General features: G+C 44.3%; 1 protein-coding gene across 2 annotated transcripts in view; it reads left to right on the top strand.

The window, feature by feature from the left end:
- The window catches only part of CDH23 (cadherin related 23), a 1,814,588-nt gene that overhangs the window by 1,690,699 nt on the left and 103,570 nt on the right, over window positions 1-20,319 (top strand). For both annotated transcript variants that reach the window (XM_029608940.1, XM_029608939.1), the window contains 3 exons: window positions 4,832-5,001; window positions 10,868-11,005; window positions 15,051-15,170. In XM_029608940.1, coding sequence (XP_029464800.1) covers window positions 4,832-5,001; window positions 10,868-11,005; window positions 15,051-15,170 — 428 coding nt within the window. The remainder of the gene's footprint in view (window positions 1-4,831; window positions 5,002-10,867; window positions 11,006-15,050; window positions 15,171-20,319) is intronic.

The raw sequence follows: 20,319 nt of genomic DNA, 5'->3' as shown, positions 1-20,319 counted from the left end.
TCACTTTACATCATTGTAGCAGATGTTCTCTAGATACATTAAGCACAAAGAACTTCATTTTCCTAGAAATCCCTTCATGTTTTACCATGGCTAATGTGCCACTGCAACACACCTGTAACTGAGAGGTGCACAATAGGGATGTGAATCGTGTGCCCGATCGTTTTAACGATCGGGTTCAGCTGGAGGGAGAACAAAATCTGATCGGTAGAGATGTGAATCGGAATCTGTTCCGATTCCGATTCACATCGCTAATTATTTTTTAGTGAGGCCTGAGCAGATAAAAAAAAACCCGCCTCGACCCTTTAAAATTGACCCCTTAGCTTCCCCCACCCTCCCGAACCCCCCCAAAACCTTTTACATGTACCTGGTGGTCTAGTGGGGGGGGGGTCCGGGAGCCATCCCCTGCACTCATGCCCTCCGTGCCGGTATCAAATGGCGCCGATAGCCTCTGACCTACTATGTCACAGGGGCTACCGGTGCCATTGGTCAGCCCCTGTCACATGGCCATCGGCGCCATCTTGTGCTCCTACCATGTGACAGGGGCTGACCAATGGCACCGGTAGCTCCTGTGACATAGTAAGGGCAAAGGCTATCGGCCCCATTTTGCTTACTGGCAGCCGACGGCCTGAGTGAAGGAGATCGCGCCCGGACCCCTGCTGGACCCCCAGGGACTTTTGGCAAGTCTTGGGGGACCCTCCTGACCCCCACAAGACTTGCCAAAAGTCCAGCGGGGGTCCGGGAGCGACCTCCTGCATTCCGGCTGTCGGATGCCAGTACTCAAAATGGCGCCGATCGCCTTTGCCCTCACTATGTCACAGGGGCTGACCGTCGGTCCCTGTGACATAGTGAGGGCAAAGGCGATCGGCGCCATTTTGAAACCAGTCCAGCACCGAGGGTATGAGTGCAGGGGATGGATCCCGGACCCCCGCTAGACCACCAGGTACATGTAAAAGGTTTTGGGGGGGTGGGGGAAGCAAAGGGGTCATTTGTAAAGGATCGGGGTGGGTTTTTTTTATCGGGCCATCGGCGCCATTTTTATTAATGGCAGCCGACGGCCCAAGAGCGGGAGATCGCTCCCGGGACTCCCAGTAGATCACCAGGTATTTCTAAAAGGTTTTGGGGGGGTTCGGGAGGGTGGGGGAAGGTAAGGGATTAGTTTTAAAGGGTCGGGGTGGGTTTAGGAGGAGTTTTGGTGTGCCGGTTTTCCCGCCCTCCCCCCAAATAACTTCCGTTAGTGGACACTAACCCCATTAACGATTTTTCACGATAAATCAGGGGAATTTCTATTGTTTCACGCACTCTAACGATTTTTGACGATTTAAAAAAATATCTGACGATTGTTTTAAATCGTCAAAAAACGATTCACATCCCTAGTGCACAATAAAATATCTCTACACTATACATGTTACCCATTTGACACAGAATAACTAAAGTTCCGTCTGTCCCTCCCGACGCAGCCTCACGGCGAAACACGGGTCCGTGTCGAGGGACTCGCTTTGTAAACAAGTTTGGTTATGATAACATTGTGGAGTTGCCGTTTTGAGTGAATACACTTTATTATTGAACTTTGTGTGGACATTGAAATTATTCTGCACATTCTCCTGGTTTATTTGAATATTGCATGCAGTTGTGCTCCTTTTTTGTTTCACTAGTGAAAACATGCCTTCAAAACCTGTCTAGTTGCAGTCAAGTCCATTTACCTGCAATATAATACATAGTTATGGATATTTGCACTTTGATATGAGATGAGAAAGTCAGAAACCTTTTTAATGGAAAATTTTATTATTTTTATAGTAAGATATTTTTCTTAGTTTTTTCAAACATCCCCAAAACATTTCCCAGAATCAAATACGTCTCTTTAAACAGGTAAACAATTATGCTTTTTTTTTTTTAACTCATTTCCTAAACAGAATGGCAAAGTAAATCAATAAATTCTTTTAGCAATGATTATGCTACTCATTTCTGAGAACTTGTTAAAGCAGGTGCATGGCAATAAGTCCCATTACTATGGTAGGTATTGTCCAGTCTAGTGGTGAAAACAGAACAAACTTTCCTTCAAGTCTTTTCTGTTCAGGACCATGACGATGGTTTTGCAGACTCACAAAGTTTCATTGATCCTCTTTGTCAAAAGATAATAACACACAAACCCAAACAGCATGATAGACTGGATGTTGGATTTTAATTCCCAGTCCTTAAAGCAGGAACATTCTTTAACAAGCCATGCAATGTCTGGGATGGAGTTTTCACACTAAGGTACCATCAGGGAGGATCTTTTCTTCATATTTGTAGCTTCTCCCTCCACATGGAATTCTCAAAAATAGGCTTAAAAGAGTCCAAAACATTTTTAAAGTCAGGTAGATGAGTCAATGGAAGGCCAAACCCAAATGGGAACTTCCCTTCCTTCTTTCCCATAAATTAGAAGGAGAAATTAGAAGACAGGAGACAGAGAGCTCCTACTCCAACAAAATCCTGGTGCGGACCTCACGCATCACTTAGGATTTTAGACAGTGATAGGGAGGAGCCGGCTGTCGTGGTACATGTGGGCACCAACGACATAGGAAAATGTGGGAGGGAGGTTTGGGAAGCCAAATTTAGGTTCTTAGCTAGAAATCTGAAATCCAGAACCTCCAGGGTAGCATTCTCTGAAATGCTTCCTGATCCACACGCAGATCCCCAGAGGCAGGCAGAGCTCCGGAATCTCAATGCATGGATGAGATGATGGTGCAGGGAAGAGGGATTCAGTTTTGTAAAGAACCTGGGAACCTTTTGGGGAAGTGAGGAGTCTTTTCCGAAGGGATGGGCTCCACCTTAACCAGGATGGAACCAGACTGCTGGCGCTAACCTTTAAAAAGGAGATAGAGCAGCTTTTAAACTAGGACAAAGCGGAAAGCCAATAGTCGCTCAGCAGTGCATGGTTCAGAGGGAGGTATCGTCAAAGGATACCAATGAAGTATTAGAGTTAGGGCATCCTAACAGAGAGGTTCCAATAATAAAAGTAATCCAAATGCCTATAATTAAAACTCACCTGAGCTAAAAGATTCTAATTTATCACTGTCAACTGAAAAGCAGATTGTAAATACAAACAAAAAACTCACTGTGAAATGTTTGTATGCTAATGCCAGAAGTCTAAGAAGTAAGAAGAGAGAATTAGAGTGTATGATGACATAGCCTTAATTGGCATCTTAGAGACATGGTGGAAAGAGGATAACCAATGGGATAGTGCTATACCGGGGTTCAAATTATATCACAATGACAGAGAGGAGCCTCGTGGTGGTGGGGTGGAGCTTTATGTCCAGGATGGCATATTGCATGATATTGACTGGGTAAGTGAAACATCAGGGTGTGCTAGAGAGATAAAGTTCCTTGGTGGAATAAATGACAGTTTTATGGAGCAATTGGTTCAGGAGCTGACGAGAGAGAGGGAGCAATTTTTGATCTAATTCTCAGTGGAGCGCAGGATATGGTGAGAGAGGTAACAGTGGTGAGGCCACTTAGCAATAGTGATCATAATATGATCAAATTTGTATAAATGACTGGGAGGGGGACAGTATGTAAATCCATGGCTCTAGCGCTGAACTTTCAAAAAGGAAACTGATAAGTTGAGAAAATAGTTAAAAAAAACTGAAAGGTGCAGCTACAAATGTAAAAAGTGTGCAAAAGGCATGGACATTGTTAAAAAATACCATCCTAGAAGCAATATTCAAAATGGTGCCGGCGCTACCTTTGCCCTCACTATGTCACTATGTCATACGGGTCGTATGACACAGTGAGGGCAAAGGTAGCGCCGGCGCCATTTTGAATATTGGCAATACGGCGCAAGTGCAGGAGGTCGCTCCCGGACCCCCGCTGGACTTTTGGCAAGTCTTGTGCTGGCCAAAAGTCCCTGGGGGTCCAGCGGGGGTCCGGGAGCGATCTCCTGCACTCGTGACGTCGGATGACAGGAACCAAAATGGCGCCGGCGCTACCTTTGCCCTGTCATATGGTAAGGGCAAAGGGCCACCGGCGCCATTTCTATTAACGCAGCCGTGGCCCGAGAGCGGGAGATCGTGGGAGATTGTGCCGGGACCCCCCCACTGGACCCCAGGTAATTTAAAACATTTTGGGGGGGTTGGGGAGGGTGGGGGATTTGTTTTAAAGGGTCGGGGTGGGTTTTAGAGTTGTTTTGGTGTGCCGGTTTTCCCGCCCTCCCCCGATTTACGATTTTTTACGATTTTAAAAAAACCCAAAACATGACGATCAGATTTCCTCCCCCCCCCCAGCCAAAATCGATCGTTAAGACGATTGATCACACGATTCACATCCCTAATTGTTATTACTGTTTGTAATTGTTTTGTGTTGATTTTATGCTTCTTAATTTGTAATCCACGTTGAATGGATTAGATTATGTGGAATAAAAGATACAATAATAAATATAAAGAGCTATTCCTCTAGCCTCAATTTTAGACATAATAGCCTAGGATGATCACATTCCAATCCTGGTTTCCATTATATCAATAATCAGGACTCTGCTTTACCGGCTAACGCCCCGCCATGTTTAGACATTATAATTAAGCCACCGTTTCTTTTGTTTCATTGCCTTTTCTAGTTCTCTTCAGTTACACTGTCCTTTACCTCTGACTAGCCTAGCCTCCAAGTTATATACCCTTGTTATATGTAACTTCCGCTTCTAGTGAATTGTTCTTGTTTAAGTTATACTCTTGTTACATGTAAACCGATCTGATATGAAATTTTTCATGAAGGTCGGTATAGAAAAGTGTTAAATAAATAAATAAATAAAGTGATACCAATGCAGTGACTGCTGATTCTCATTTGAAATTCTGCACTTTTCCAGGAAAGATCATTGCAAACAGAACAGTGGATTATGAACAGGTGCAGTGGTTGAATTTCACCATTAGGGCCTCTGATAATGGGTCTCCCAAGAAATCTGCTGAGGTCCCAGTGTACCTTCAAATCGTGGATATCAATGACAACAATCCCATCTTCACACAAGCATCTTACCAGGTAAGGCTGAGAAAGTCCAGGGAAAGCAATGAGACTTGGTTGAGCATGTAACAAAGAGTACACATTATCCACCCGTGTACCATAGCGTGTGACAGCAGAAAAAGAGCAATTACCCAGCCAGTCTTCCCAGTTATCCCTGTCTACACTGCAGTGACATATCCCATCTTTAGAAGCTTGATCTGTTATTGGACTTCTCATCTTTGCCTGCCAGTTTTTGTTTGCTAACCTCATACATTCTCCACTATCCTGAATAGATAACCATGTTAAGTACCAATCCCTAATCCAATGCTCCCACCCTACTTCAAGCTCCATCAACCAGAGAGCTGCAAGTCTAAACAAACCAGTCTCCTAGATCTGTGTGTCCTTGCTGCACAGTATCTGGCCACTGCCAACCTGCCAGCACCAACACTGTTGTTATCTTGAAAATTGTACCTTCCGATGCCTGATCTGGTTACACCATTGCTGAAAGTGATGCTAGGCTGTGCTTCCTTTCTCCACACTTTGTTTTGTCCTTCCCTCCTCTCCCTTTGCCTCTGCTCTTGAAAGAGTGAAGGGTGGTATGTTAGCAATACTGCAACTTCCCAACCCCGTTCCTGTTGCTATGACACTAGAAAAGACCATTACATCCATCCAATGCACCACCCCCCACCCCCAGTGTAACAAGACAAACCCCAGCTGATCACTGGCACCGGTCTTAGTCCTTACCGGGACCATTTTCTTGTACAGCAGTATGTTTGTATGGTCCTGGCCACCCCGAGACCAGTGCTGTTTTGACATCATACTTGGGGCAGGCAGAAGCGATCCCCACTGCCTCTTGCTCCACCAGAATCTTTTTAAAAATAGTGTCAGCCGGCCCTGAAACAGTCACACAAGTGTAACATCAAATTAGTCAAGGTCTCAGGGACAGCCAACACCATTTTTAGGATTCTTGCAGGGTTGGAGCCAGTGGGACTTGCTCCTGTCCCTCCTGTCTGCTTGCAGTGGATACTACAGAAGGTGCAAGTAGGGGCTGAGGAGGTCCTGGGGAGTCTCCAGCTGGGCTTGGCTCAGTCCAGTTAGGCTTCTGGCCCCAGCTTGATGGTGGGGCCATTTTTTTGTTCTTGGCAAATAGCGCACACTATATGCTGAAATAAAACACCTGAAAATATTTGGAATTTTTATATGGCCCATGCATTTGTTTTGGGTAAAACAAACCAAAATAAACATGGGCTGGGTTTTTTGTTTTGTTTTTTTTTGATTACCCATTCATTTGAAGCAAATGCACATCCTTATTAGATATGTAAGTGATAAAAGAAAAATAGCAAGAAAAAAAAAAAAAGCGAGGACAGATTTAGTGAAGAGGAGGATCAGAAGAAAGCAGGTATCGTGACCTGTTATTTTTGCTCAATATTCATGCTAGAAGGAGAGGTGATAATGTTCCTTCTAAGCTGTGCAGGTATTTGTTGACCATGTTCAGTCTTCCAGGCATGCTGCAGCTATCTTGCGCTTTGAACTACCTGGGACCACCTGACTGCATGCAGTTCAACTCAGCTATAAAATAAGGAATCAAACCACGAGTTGGCTACAGAAACTCAGCAGATAAAGCACAGGCGGCGGGCTCAAGGAAAGGATTTGAGACTATGGGATGTGCATGTTACCATTTGCTGAGCAGGCAATATCTGAAGCACCGGCACAACTAAAAGTTGTTGGGGCAATGGGACCTTAAGGCGAACATCCCAGAATAGTGAAGGAGCTTAACGAGTTTCTGATTGCACCACGTCCTGCTCTTTTCATCTGGAAACAGCAACGGTTCCTAGAGTCTGAACAGCAGTGTCAGGTTATTGGGCCACCTCCACAAAAGGCACTGCACGCCACATTCCACATTTGGCAGGAAACAAGTATGCCCTGGCTTACATTTGCAGGGTTAAGAATCAGATTATATAGGTCCCTTCTCTTCAAGGTTAAGCAGGGAATTCGGGTGCAGTATCAAACTGTTCATTTCTGTCCAGGTTACTTGATTAACACACAAATTGACTATTTCTCCTCCAGTTCCTCGCAGTTTGGCCTTCAGCCCTCAGATTGCTAAAAACACTGATGTTCCGAGCACTCCCTTTTAAGCCTCTGAGGATCAATCCAGATCTTTAGGGGCTGGTTTACAGGTCTGGGTTTTACTTGGAAGTATATTTTTCTAGAATGCACTCAAGTTTCTGTAACAAAGTATTTTCTTAAACTTTGTTTTGTTGAAAATTAATAAAGTATAAGAATAAAAATAATTGGAGAGATCTGGAAAACTTTTTTCATAGTGAGTTGGAGGCTGGGAGTCGGGCCCATCGGCATTTAACCGGCTATATATTTTGGAATATAGCCAGTTAGGGCTAAAGTTAATTGGCCACATGAGGCTGGATAACTAACATTATCCTGCTAATTTAGCCAGATACATAGCGATACTGGCTAAGTTAGCCAGATAAGTTTACCTTTCCCCTTATATCCTTCTATTTTATCAAACTAGATTACAACGACATCCAGCTATAATGTAGTTGGACATGTGCCCCAGATATTTAAAAGTTGGCAAATTATCTGGCTAAATGCCTTTGACCATTGGCCCCTTTATTACTGACACACTATCTGTTACACTTTGGGGAGTCCTAACTCATGCCTCCCCCCCCCCCCCCCTTCCTGAGTATTTCAAATCACTGAAGGAGTCAGACTTCAAGGGGTCAATATTCATCCACTGTCCGGCCGAGCATGTTAGCCAAATAAACACATCCAGCTGCCTTGGCCAAAATATTTTGTGGTGTGGCTGCACTACTGAATGTACCCACCTATGTAATAGCTAGCCGGGCAAGTAGATCTGCCCCGGGAATGCCCCCAATCCACCCCTCACTTAGCTGGCAAACTATTTAGCTGATAAATAGTAGGGATGTGAATCGTGTCCTCGATCGTCTTAACGATCGATTTCGGCTGGGAGGGGGAGGGAATCGTATTGTTGCCGTTTGGGGGGGTAAAATATCGTGAAAAATCGTGAAAAATCGTGAAAAATCTAAAAATCTAAAAATCGCAAAACCCGGCACACTAAAACCCCCTAAAACCCACCCCCGACCCTTTAAATTAAATCCCCCACCCTCCCGAAACCCCCCAAATGAGTTAAATAACCTGCGGGTCCAGCGGCGGTCCGGAACGGCAGCGGTCCGGAACGGGCTCCTGCTCCTGAATCTTGTTGTCTTCAGCCGGCGCCATTTTCCAAAATGGCGCCGAAAAATGACGGCGGCCATAGACGAACACGATTGGACGGCAGGAGGTCCTTCTGGACCCCCGCTGGACTTTTGGCAAGTCTCGTGGGGGTCAGGAGGCCCCCCACAAGCTGGCCAAAAGTTCCTGGAGGTCCAGCGGGGGTCAGGGAGCGATTTCCCGCCGCGAATGGAACTGCCCCCTCCCTTGCCAAAGCAACACTGAATGCTGGATCAGTAGGAGGTGGGATGTAGAACTGGGGGGCTATTGGTGGCTTACTTTTTGTTTTAGATTGAGGGAGAGGAACTCAAGTGGCAGTCATAGGGCTTCATTTGGTTTTTAATCTGGTGGAGCCAGATCTGGTGGAGCCAGATGAATTCATAGGGTTTCATTTGGTTTTAAATCTGGTGGGAGAGAGGAAAGAACAGGAGCTGGGGGAATTCTATTGAATATTGGGGTGACAAGACTTGAGAGGATGGATCTATTACACAGTAACATAGTAATGACGGCAGAAAAGGACCAAATGGTCCATCCAGTCTGCCCAGCAAGCTTCTCGTGGTAGTATCTGCCGGTTACCCCCATTGAACATCAGGTGCTAAGTTTGGGAAGGAGAGAGGAAGGTTCAGGGGGGACTGTAGCTGGCTAGAATTAATTTAACTTCCCTACACACAGGGATGGGTGGGTAAGTCCTTCCCCCAACATGACCCCTCCCCTAGGACCACTCAGAATCTAAGCAGCTAAATATAGCAGCAGTAAATTGTCATATAGGCTGATCAAGCCACTAATTCATTAGTTAGCCAGCTAAATCACCTTGAATATCAGCAGAGCAAATTTGGGAAGGAACTAACAACTAAGGACCAATCTCTCAAATAGGGTTCAACATGAAAAAATGGTCAGACAGATGATGTAGAGGACCCATCCAGAGGCAGCAAAGGCAATAAGACACTGTCCTGAACTGGAGTAGGGAATTCAATGCCTGGAAGATCCCCTCTGTAGACTATCCCCCCACTATCTCTAATGAAAGCTAGAGATCTATGTACCCCAAATAAAATGCAACAGACTTATGCATCAGTAACAGTTAACTTTATTTTCTGGGGTAACTAGCAGCTATATATAGGATAGTAAGGGATTTAGAACAATAGTTGGGAAGGTTAAAGTGAAGGCATTTACAGCTTTAGTATAATTTCAGGATTTCACAATGAACATATCCATTCAACTTGTTACATTCCCAGTAGGAATTTCTCCCACTTTTCTAACAATATCATACACTCACACTTTTCTCTCTGCCATGAGGTGCTTGGTAATCCCCTCCTTCAAAACACCTTCCTTTCCACTGCACACCATAGAATAAGGTCTCTATTTCTTCACCACATTTTAGGCTCTGCATTACCCAGTGTCCAAGCCTCACATACTCACTCATAGACTACCAGATCACTCCCATCTCTGGCTCCTGACTTCTCTATCTCCTCAAAGCGTTTCTGGACCACCTCCAGCCTTCCTGGTATACTTTGTCTTTAGGTAACCCAAACCAGGTTCCTTGGTAGTTCCTGGGAAAAGTTATGAAAAATTCCCCTTACACCTTGGGCCTTCTCCTTTGAGGGGAGGGGGGCAGTCCTGTAGGGCCCTCTCTGTGTAGACGTTGGTCCCCAGGCTCCCATCAGCCAAGCTGCCTGCATCTACCCACCTCCAGATCGTGTTGGTTCCCCCTTCCTGCCAGAATTGGAACAATAATTTATAGCCCTAAAACCACTCCCCAAAGATAGTCTTCTTTTCCCACCCTTTTAAAGGAAACATATAGCTGCAGCTCAATTATAAGCTTTTCCCAGAAACTTTCCCATTTATCAACATACAAAGAGATATATTATCATTTCTTATTCCATCTGGTGGCATCTAATGGATACTGTACAAATGACACATTTTTTTTCTTTGTTCAAATATTTCCTGGGGACACCTTGGGGCTCTTCCACCCAAAATCCAACGCCCAGCTTGGTGGCCCGGCTACATATAAAAAAAAACAATCTGTAGAACCAGAACAAGCAGCTACAAATGGGCAGATTGGATGGCCCAAGTGGCCCTTATCTACCAGCATCTATGTTTTTATGACCTTTAGAAGGGGTGTGTCCTCAACTGTTCCACCAGGTCACTAAGGCCTGGATTTTCTATGGTCGCAGACCTTAGAAAATCTGGCGATAACGGTGGGCGGGGTGGCGGGGTGGCAAAGTGAGGAGCGGGCAAAGTGAGGAGCGGGTGGCAAAGTGAGGAGCGGGCAAAGTGAGGAGCGGGTGCGAAAGCCAGCAGCGATCGCACCTTCACGGTGCGATCGCTGCCGGCTTTCGCACCCAATAGCACCATCGTAAAAGGTGGTGCTATTGGACGCGTAACTGGCGGTGACAAGGGCCCTTATCTTTTCGCCGTCAGGGACGTCTTCGCAGAGTCAGCCCCGGTGCCTCCCCGACTCCTCCTCTTCTGGGGCCGACTCTGCCCCCATTTAGAGATCGCACACACAAAGGGACTTTTCGCGTGCGATCGCTTTTGAAAATGACCCCCTAAGTTACAGGAAAGATGCTCTGATATTGATTATTATTATTATTATGTAGAAATGAGTGTTGACTTATGATGCTCACTTTATTTCTCGGGTCTTTCATTCTTTTCTTTGCAGAGGCCTGTCTTTGAGGACCTCCCACTGGGCACAATCATTCTTAAGATCACAGCTACTGATGCAGATTCGGGACGCTTTGCTCTTATCCAGTACAGCCTAGTGGATGGAGAGGGCAAGTTTGGAATAAATCCCAGCACGGTAAACATCTTTGAGAGGATTTCTTTACTTTTATTGTGATATTCAAAACTAAAGACTATATGCATCCAGAACCATTTGAACTCAGGAGAGAAAAAGCAAAGAGTTCCATATTAAGTAAGCTAGCGAACGGCAAAAGTTATTCAGATAACTTTACCCTACCATGAATAAACTCACCTAAAGCTGAATAACTTTAAACTAACCAGCAATATGCTGAATATAGCTGATTAAATAAAACAAAACAAAACACTAGCATGCAGAATGGGTGCCAATCTCACTCACCCTTCTCTTACATTAAAAAAAAAAAGGTGTTAGCAAATCCCTAGCCTCAAGCCCCTGAACCCCCAAAAGTGGTCTCCTGGGCTGAATACTAAGTGCCATAGAGCTACAGCATTAATTTATTCATTATACTCTGGCTGAAAAGACCAATGATTGGTTCCTCCACTGACAACTATTAGTGGTGGGATCAATCAGAATGGAATAACTTGACTTAAGGAGTAGCCACTGCTTATTATTCGCATCAGTAGCATGGAATCTACTTAATGTTTGGGTACTTGCCAGGTACTTGTATACTGGATTGGCCACTGTTGGAAACAGGATGCTGGGCTTGATGGATCCTCGGTCTGGCCCAGGAGGGCAATTTCTTATGTTCTTATGTAACTTTATCTGCCTAAAGTTAACCAGTTAAAGTTACGGTACTCAATTCTGATTAGTCTCTTATTTTATGTATTAATTTAAAAACTTTTATATTCCATATCTTCCAATTTATGCCCAATGCAGATTTCATAATAAACATTCATGATAAAAAGTACATTAAATACATTAAAAACATACAGAAAACATGCAAGTAAATACAACAAAACATCAATGATAACAATATATAAACAGCTTATATAAGCTATCATGATATGACAATCATGCCTCATTAAAATACATGGCCTTTATCTTTTTCCTAAAATTTTTGATATCCTCTCGCCTTGTGGCTCAACTGGAAGAGCATTCCACAGTGATGGACCAATAAATGGAAAAGCTCCAGCCTGCACTGTTTGAAGCTTATTACTGTAACATGTTTGCTCTGTGCCTTAAAGGTCAGCTTGGAGTCTAACACAGCTACGTTACGATATGCATTTGAACGTCATCAAACATTAGGCTGCTTAAATTGTCTCGAGGTAACCCATGTCCTACCCGCAAAACAAAGGCATTTGCAACATTTAGAGCCAATTCATTAGGCTCATGATCAGTTATTAAGAGCTTCCATACATTTTTAAAAAAACAACTTAGGAACAGTTGCCATCTTCAACACAAAGTATAAAAAACTGGATATCATCAGCATAAATAAAATAAAGCAAACCAAGTGATTTGATAATACATCCTAAGCGATGCATAAAAAACATGTTGAAGAAGACAGCACAGAGCCCTAGGGTACACCAGTCAAATATGTACCCTTGGACATATTTGTCCAAGTGGAACAGAACTCATCCATCTAGACATGCTGCCTCCTGTTCTGCAGAAAAGATTTAAATTATAATAAAATTACACCATGCACCAATATGATAAAGACAAACCACTAATTTCTCATGATTAGTGGTGTCAAAAGCTGCTGCGATATCTAATTGAACTAATACCCCTGATTCACTATGCTCTAATTTACAATAAAGAATATCCAGTAGAGAGAGTAATAAAGTCTCTGAGCTTTCTGAATCCATATTGTTGGGTATCTAGCACAGTGGATTCCTCAATAAACTCATCCAATTGCAAAACTACACATTTTGCCAGTATTTTTGCCAAGGTCGGTTAGAGAGAAAACAAAAGTTGGAGACCTCTTCTGGAGGCAAGGCTGGATTTTTTTTGTACTGGTCTAACAGTTGCCATTTTCAGCTGTTTCAACACACATCCCTCAGAGAAGGATTTCTTAACTATACATTTTGTTAATTCATAAGTAGTATCCTTGAAGCCCTTTGTGATACTGAAAAGGCACAGATCTAATAGAGAACAGGTTTACCTAAGTTTTCCAATTATTGACTTTATTTCCTTTAAGGAAATCTATATAATCATACTCCATCTATCTCCCAATGATTCCTCAATCCATAATTTTGAAGGCAATTCACTCCCAGTGTAAAACTGTGATTGAATTTTAAGAACCTTATCTTGAAAATACTCTGCCAGTTGATTACAACTGGAAAATAATTGAGTATGAATCTCTGGTTTGGAAATCAGCCTCTTAACTGTAGAGAATAATTCACATGGTTGATTTAATTAATTTTCAGTCTTAGTTATAAAAATTTTTAGCTCCTGACAATAACTCCTTTATTCCCTTAAAAGGAGCGTATAATGGTGTTAGACTTACCATCTTGTTTTTTCCTCCATCTTCTTTCAGCCTTTCTAAGAGTTTGTCGATTAACTAAATCTTGGGAAAACCATGCAGCACATCTTCAGTCCCATCTAACCTATATCTCTTTAATTTGTCAAACAGAATACCATTTGTTCAGTATTAATATCATTAATATCACACTGAATCCCCCATATCCCAATGGTTATTGAAATCCTGTAGTTCAAAAGAAGATCTAATTATCTTCATACTCCGATGTCCACAGCAGCTTTGTCCTGCAATATCATTTCTGTGAAATAAGATAAAGGAATGATCAGACCAGAGCATTTCAAAAACACGAAACTGAGAGATTTGTTTAATCCATCTTTCGTGACATAATAGCAAAGCCAGCATGTGACCTGCCTTGTGTGTAGTACTAGTTTGTATCAGCTGAACAAAATTAATAGCAGTCATAATTGATAACAACTCCTTTGCATAGACAGATTTGGCATCATCCACAAATACACTGAAATTGCCAATTATCTACAATTTATTAAATTCTGACTGCGTAGTAGCTAACAACTCTGCAAATTTAGCAATATAGACTATAACAGCGCCTAGGGGCTGGTGTATTTTACATATAGTCCAAGAAAAAACATTTAGCATTAATTTATTCATTTCACTTTGGGTGAAAAGGCCAATGATTAGTCAACTGTTAGTGTAGGGATCAATCAGAATGGAGTAATTTTATCTACCTGAAGTTAGCCAGATAAAGTTACTCAGTTCTGATTGGTCCCTTCACTGACAGTTGTGAATGAAGGAACCAATCATTGGTCTTTTCACCCAGAGTGAAGTGAATAAATTAATAATAATGTGTCGGGAATTGTCACCTATATGGAACTTAGTATTCATCCGGGGGCCATTCTGGAATTTCAGGGGGTGTTTATTGTTCCGATCAAACAGGGGTGGGATTAGGGTATGGATTTGGCCAACACCTTTTTTTATGATAGAGGTTTGAGGGAAGGAGGGCTGGCATCAGCACCTGCTCTGCATGCTAGATATTTTTTAATATTATCCAACTAATTTTAGGCTTGCCATTTTTCCATTCAGAGTGAGCCGGATATCTTTACACATCTAATGCTGAATATCAGCGCTGACCAGGTAAATTTAAATCATGCCTCGGAATGTCCCCACCTGGCCTCTTTTTTATCCAGCTAATGACTTACCCGGCTAAAACTTTGCTATTTAGCAGGACAGGGTATTTAAAACTCGGGGTTTGTTCAGCTAAGTCCAAAACTTAACCGGACAAACCCTTTTGAATATCAACCTCAAAATGTTTAAAAGCCCCAGCAGTCTTCTTCCTACCTTCTGGGATAAATGGAGGCCAAAAGGATTACACATTTTCCAAGTGAAGGGTCCCTGCCATGGTTGTGTGGCCATGAACTATCCTGAAAAAGCAATCTCATGTATGAGACTATCTTTGGATAATTTTTATATTGGTCCAAAAAAGATATATGCAACCTCCAAAGGTTTCGGATTTTTCTGAGTCCAGCTTGGCTAGTAGAGCCCTGTACTATATGCAATGCCCACCAGGTAGATGCTAGCTCAAGCTGCCTAAACTCTACTTTTCTGCTAGAAAGGTGCCAACTTTCTAAATAGCCAAGAGTGCCCAGAAAAGGAGGTGAAAGAGAGAAAAAAAATATATATGATTTTGTAATATCCTGTTCTCCTGTAATTCAGGGAGATATTTACATTCTGTCAGCCCTGGACCGAGAAAAAAAGGATTTCTACACACTGACTGCTATTGCCAGAGATAACCCAGGGGATGTCGCCAGCAACCGCCGTGAGAACTCTGTGCAGGTGATGTCTGAAACACACTGTGCCGCATGTTTCAGGTGTATCTTTGTAGCTTGCTTTTGGTTGTAGGCTTGTGTGAACGCCTTGGGAATGCCACAGAGAGCACTTCTGTGGCTCGTTTTGGGTGAAATCCACTATTAGGTCTCACTCAAGACAAGCAAGACACATTACAAATAAAAGGGAAGCTTTCAATATGTGCACAGGAATGTAAAATCTGCGGATCATTTTTATCCACAAACTTTACGTCGCTTTTCAAAGGGAAAAAAAAGTTCCTTCTGAAAACAGAGTCAGAAATAGTCGATGCACAGACTTGCACTTGCTATTTGTGTGGCTACTTTTTCCTCTGAAATTTATGCGCCTGCTTTTTTAAATCAAAAGGTACACCTGCAAGCGTTAACTCTACCTCAGCTCCGCCCTCCCCCAGGAGTGCCTCCCCTCTGTGGGTAAACGTGCATGTGTGCAGTAGAGATGTGAATCGTGTGATCGATCGTCTTAACGATCGATTTTGGCTGGCGGGGGAGGGAATCGGATCGTCGCGGTTTTGTTTTGTTTTTTTAATTGTGTAAATCGTAAATCGGGGGAGGGCGGGAAAACCGACACACTATATAGCAGGGTCACAACTCCAAATTGCGATCCAATGCACATATCAATCCCAGGAAGTTAGCTTCCGGTACTATTTCTCTAGAGTTAGTATTCCTAGGCACATTAGGGATGCTTTGCTCACCTGAATGGGAAATTAGCTTGCGCTAAGGCCAGAGAATATTTACCTAAATTAATGTTTAAGGCAGCTGTTTTGTCATAATTTACTTGAAATCCAGACACTCTAGCGCTTCCATTAGGAAAACAATGAGGTATGTAAGAGCGCCAAAACCCACCCCGACCCTTTAAAATAAATCCCCCACCCTCCCGAACCCCCCCCCCCCAAATGTCTTAAATTACCTGGGGTCCAGTGGGGGGGTCCCGCTGTGATCTTCCACTCTCGGGCCACGGGTGCATTAATAGAAATGGCGCCGGCGCTACCTTTGCCCTGTCATATGACAGGGCAAAGGTAGCGCTGGTGCCATTTTGGTTCCTGTCCCCCGACGTCACGAGCGCAGGAGATCGCTCCCTGACCCCTGCTGGACCCCCAGGGACTTTTGGCCAGCTTGTGGGGGCCTCCTGACCCCCACAAGACTTGCCAAAAGTCCAGCAGGGGTCCGGAAGCGACCTCCTGCACTCGAATCGTATTTGCCGTATTGCAAAATGGCACCGGCCATACGGCCAGCGCCATTTTGCAATACGGCAATATGGCCATATGGCCGGCGCCATAAAAAGTCCAGCGTATGGCCGCTGGACGTTTGGCAAGTCTGTTGAGATTTAGCAACCTGCAATAATTCAGCAGCTGTCATTCACCAAGAACAAGCAGGAGAGCAATGCACGAATTAACAAGATGTCACTGACAGCAGCCCATATCAGAGACGTTTTTTGCAAGTGGTAGAAACCTTAGAATGCTTTTTTTAGACATGAAAGAAAAGTCTCTGTTGCTATCGTGTGGGGCCCCTTTAGTCTTTCCATCCGTGATACACATTGGTCTTTCTGATAGTTTCTGCCTGGCACATTTTGAAGGTTTCAATCTTTTGTAAAGATTCTGCTTTATCTGACCTTCTGCTACCCTTTGTAAATCTTCTAGTCAGGTTTATGGCACGTTGAATAAGTTGTCTTACTTTTTTATAAACTGTGGTGACCCTGGATTTCCCCTGGGCAGTTTCTCCAAATAGATTATTTTGGACATAAGTTTACAGGATGAACTTCATTCGTAAGCCAGGGTATATTGGGAATGATTTTAGTCTCTCAAATGTACTGCTAAAGCCATTCTTAGTTCTTGCATTGTGCCAAAGAGAGCCTCCTTCTGGCATTCACATCAAAGAGATAATCTTGATCAGCTCTTAAAGCTAACTTTCTAAGGATTCTAGGTGGTGGTGGTGGTGATGGTGCATCAACATCAAGGGAGCATCTGCTTCGGAGTCAGGCTCCCAAGAAAAGAGGCACAGGAGCAAAGAGCCTTCTCATTCCTCCCACTTGATTCATGATTATTGTGCATCAACCCTGGTTGATGCACAGTAGTATAAGCAGGGAAATAGTGGCAGTAGCCACCTGTCTTCCCAAGCAGTCTCATACAGAAGTACGCTTACCCTCCCGAGAAAGTACTGAGGTGTTAGTCTCTAGGATTCCGTACACAGCCATTTGTATTTACCATCAGCTGACTTAGCAAGATCTGTCTTCTCCTATTGAAGGCAATCAAATTTTGGCTTCATCAGTCTTCAAGGAGGAAAATGACAGTTGGATGTCACAGATGTGTGCCTTTGGGCTGTGGCTTGGTTGATGCATAGAGATGTGAATCGGAACCGGAATCGGTTCGGATTCCGGTTCCGATTCACATCGTGGTTTTTTTTTTCGTCTGGCCCGATCGCGGTTTTGTTTATCAGCTGCGCCCGAGCCGATAAACAAAAAACCCACCCCACCCTTTAAAACTAATCCCTTAGCTTCCCCCACGCTCCCGATCCACCCAAAAACTTTTTACAGGTACCTGGTGGTCCAGTGGGGGTCCCGGGAGCAATCTCCCACTCCCGGGCCGTCGGCTGCCACTAATCAAAATGGCACTGATGGCCTTTGCCCTTACCATGTGACAGGGTATCCGTGCCATTGGCCGGCCCCTGTCACATGGAGGGAGCACTGGATGGCCGGCGCCATCTTTAAAAATGGTGTGGGCCATCCAGTGCTCCTACCATGTGACAGGGGCTGGCCAATGGCACGGATACCCTGTCACATGGTAAGGGCAAAGGGCCATCGGCGCCATTTTGATTAGTGGCAGCCGACGGCCCGGGAGCGGGAGATCGCTCCCGGGACTCCCACTGGACCACCAGGTACCTGTAAAAAGTTTTTGGGGGGGTCGGGAGGGTGGGGGAAGCTAAGGGATTAGTTTTAAAGGGTCGGGGTGGGTTTAGGGGTTATTTTTGTGTGCCGTTTTTCCAGCCCTCCCCCAAAACGATAAGAGAACCCCCACGAACAATATCATGGGGTTTTCCTATCGTTTGGTTTTGAAAATATCAACGATATTTTCAATCGTCCGAAGCCCGATTCACATCCCTATTGATGCAGCCTAGCAGGTGAACCTACTAGGACCACGCCGACAGCTGGTGGACACATCCTTACTGGGGCTGGTTCTAGGGCTTCACCTATACCTGTCCCATTCCCCACAGGTTGAATCTTTGGGTTCCAGGAGCCGGCAAGACTTAGGCAAGAGCCAAGTAAGGGACGGTCAGACAAGATTGAGTAGAAAGTAAAGGTCAGGGTTGGCATTATCAAGTTAGGTGTTAAGAAAACCAGTCCTTGAGGCTTTCCAAGCATCAAGAGGCATGGAATTGGTAGTGGCAGCTTCAGACAGAGCACCATTATTGATGCAGGCTGTGCTGAGCTCACATCAAGAAACATTAAAGAAGGAAGTTTCTCCTAATCCTTGATGCATCTTCGATCTTAGGCCCCAACAGCCATTTGCAGATACCTTGGTGCATATTTGGGAAGTCGATACCATCCCAGTACCCGACTCATTTTATCATCCCTGAGTTGGAATCAGAGGAGGCATAGCTTGCTTATAGGTCTGAGGAGTCATCAGATGAGGTGTTTCTTTAGGCCTCCCCTCTGATCCCTCCCCTCTACAGGACAGGAGAAGATCCCCTCTGGAGGAGCATTCCTTCACTGATTTTGTTCAGGAAATAGCTGAGGCCATTCCCTTTAACATAAAGGTGGCAGGTGAGGCCAGATCACCATTATTTGGCATACTCAAGTTCCTTGATATCCATCTTCCAGTTCCTTCATGAAGTCCAAATGAGAATGGGTGATACCCCATAGGGATGTGCATTCATTTAAAACAAAACTGCAATACACAAATAATGTGGCTATTTTGTTTCATTTGAGGGGCCGCGAAACGAATCAGGGGCACCCCTGAATGAAATGAATCTTATTCATTCATTTTGTTTTAAACTGATGATCCGGTCCTAGGTCTAGGCCCGAAGCCAGGACCTCACCTAGGCTGTAGGTGGATGAGGAAAGCAGGGACCATGTCCTAGGCCTGAACATGATGCTGGGGTCTCTGCAGAGGCACAGGATAATGCCGGGGCCTCAGCCAAGACACCCAAAAATTAACAAAAAAATAACTTAACATATCCGTCGGATATCTGACAAAGGCCAAGTCCCAACACCAGGGCCTAGGTTCAATGCCGCGACCTGACACAGAGGCTGGGTCCTGATGCCAGGGCCTCAGCCCAGACCCTGGCCCAACGGTGCAACCTGACCCACAGACCGGGTCCTGATGCACCCAGGCCCGAAGCTGCGATTCAACCAGGAGACCAGGTCCTAATGCCGGGGCCTCAGCCTGGACCCTGGCCCAACCCCCGCAACCTGACCCAGAGGCTGGGTCCTGATGACAGGACCTCAGTCCAGACCTAGGCCCCATGCCGGGACCAGACTCGGAAGCCAGGTCCTCATGCAGGGGCCTAGGCCCAGACCCAGGCCCAACACTTGATCCTCGGCCCAGGGTTAGGCCTACCAGACCAGATAAGTGGAGGCTGGGAGGGATCCCGGCCCTGGAATTTTTTCGGGCGGGTGGACATGAAGCCCCGGAAGGCTTGTTTTTCATTTTTGGGGGTTTTTTTTAAATTGTTTGATTCGTTTTTTATTGCAAATTAAAACAAAGCAAACAATCCACAAACCGAAATTCATGGGGGAAACCCTCCCAAAAACAAACCGAAAATGAAAACAAATTTTTTTTCTCCTGTACATCCCTACAAATGATAGACTTTCTCCTGCTACTAAGTAACAACCCAACGCACAGCTAGGCACAGTGTCAGTGAACGACTGTAACATCACACTTTGCTTTCTTCTGGAAATTATTATTATTATTTTTGTTTTTAACTAATCTTTTCTTTCACTTTAAGTTTTTAAGCAAGGAGCTTCAGAATCTCTGCCTTCTCTCTCTGAGATGCAACAAAGAAATTACTGAGAACAAAATGGTGACTGCTCAAAGTGCTCTTTGTTATACTTTCACCTAAAAAAAATGATAACGTTTTTTTATGCAGCTGCCTGCCATACACTGGTTGAAAAAGTGCTGTAAGAT

The sequence above is a fragment of the Rhinatrema bivittatum genome, chromosome 7 (genome assembly GCF_901001135.1).
Source record: "Rhinatrema bivittatum chromosome 7, aRhiBiv1.1, whole genome shotgun sequence".
Lineage (NCBI taxonomy): Eukaryota > Metazoa > Chordata > Amphibia > Gymnophiona > Rhinatrematidae > Rhinatrema > Rhinatrema bivittatum.
Note: the sequence above shows the minus strand (reverse complement) of the source record. Positions and strands in the feature narration are given on the sequence as shown.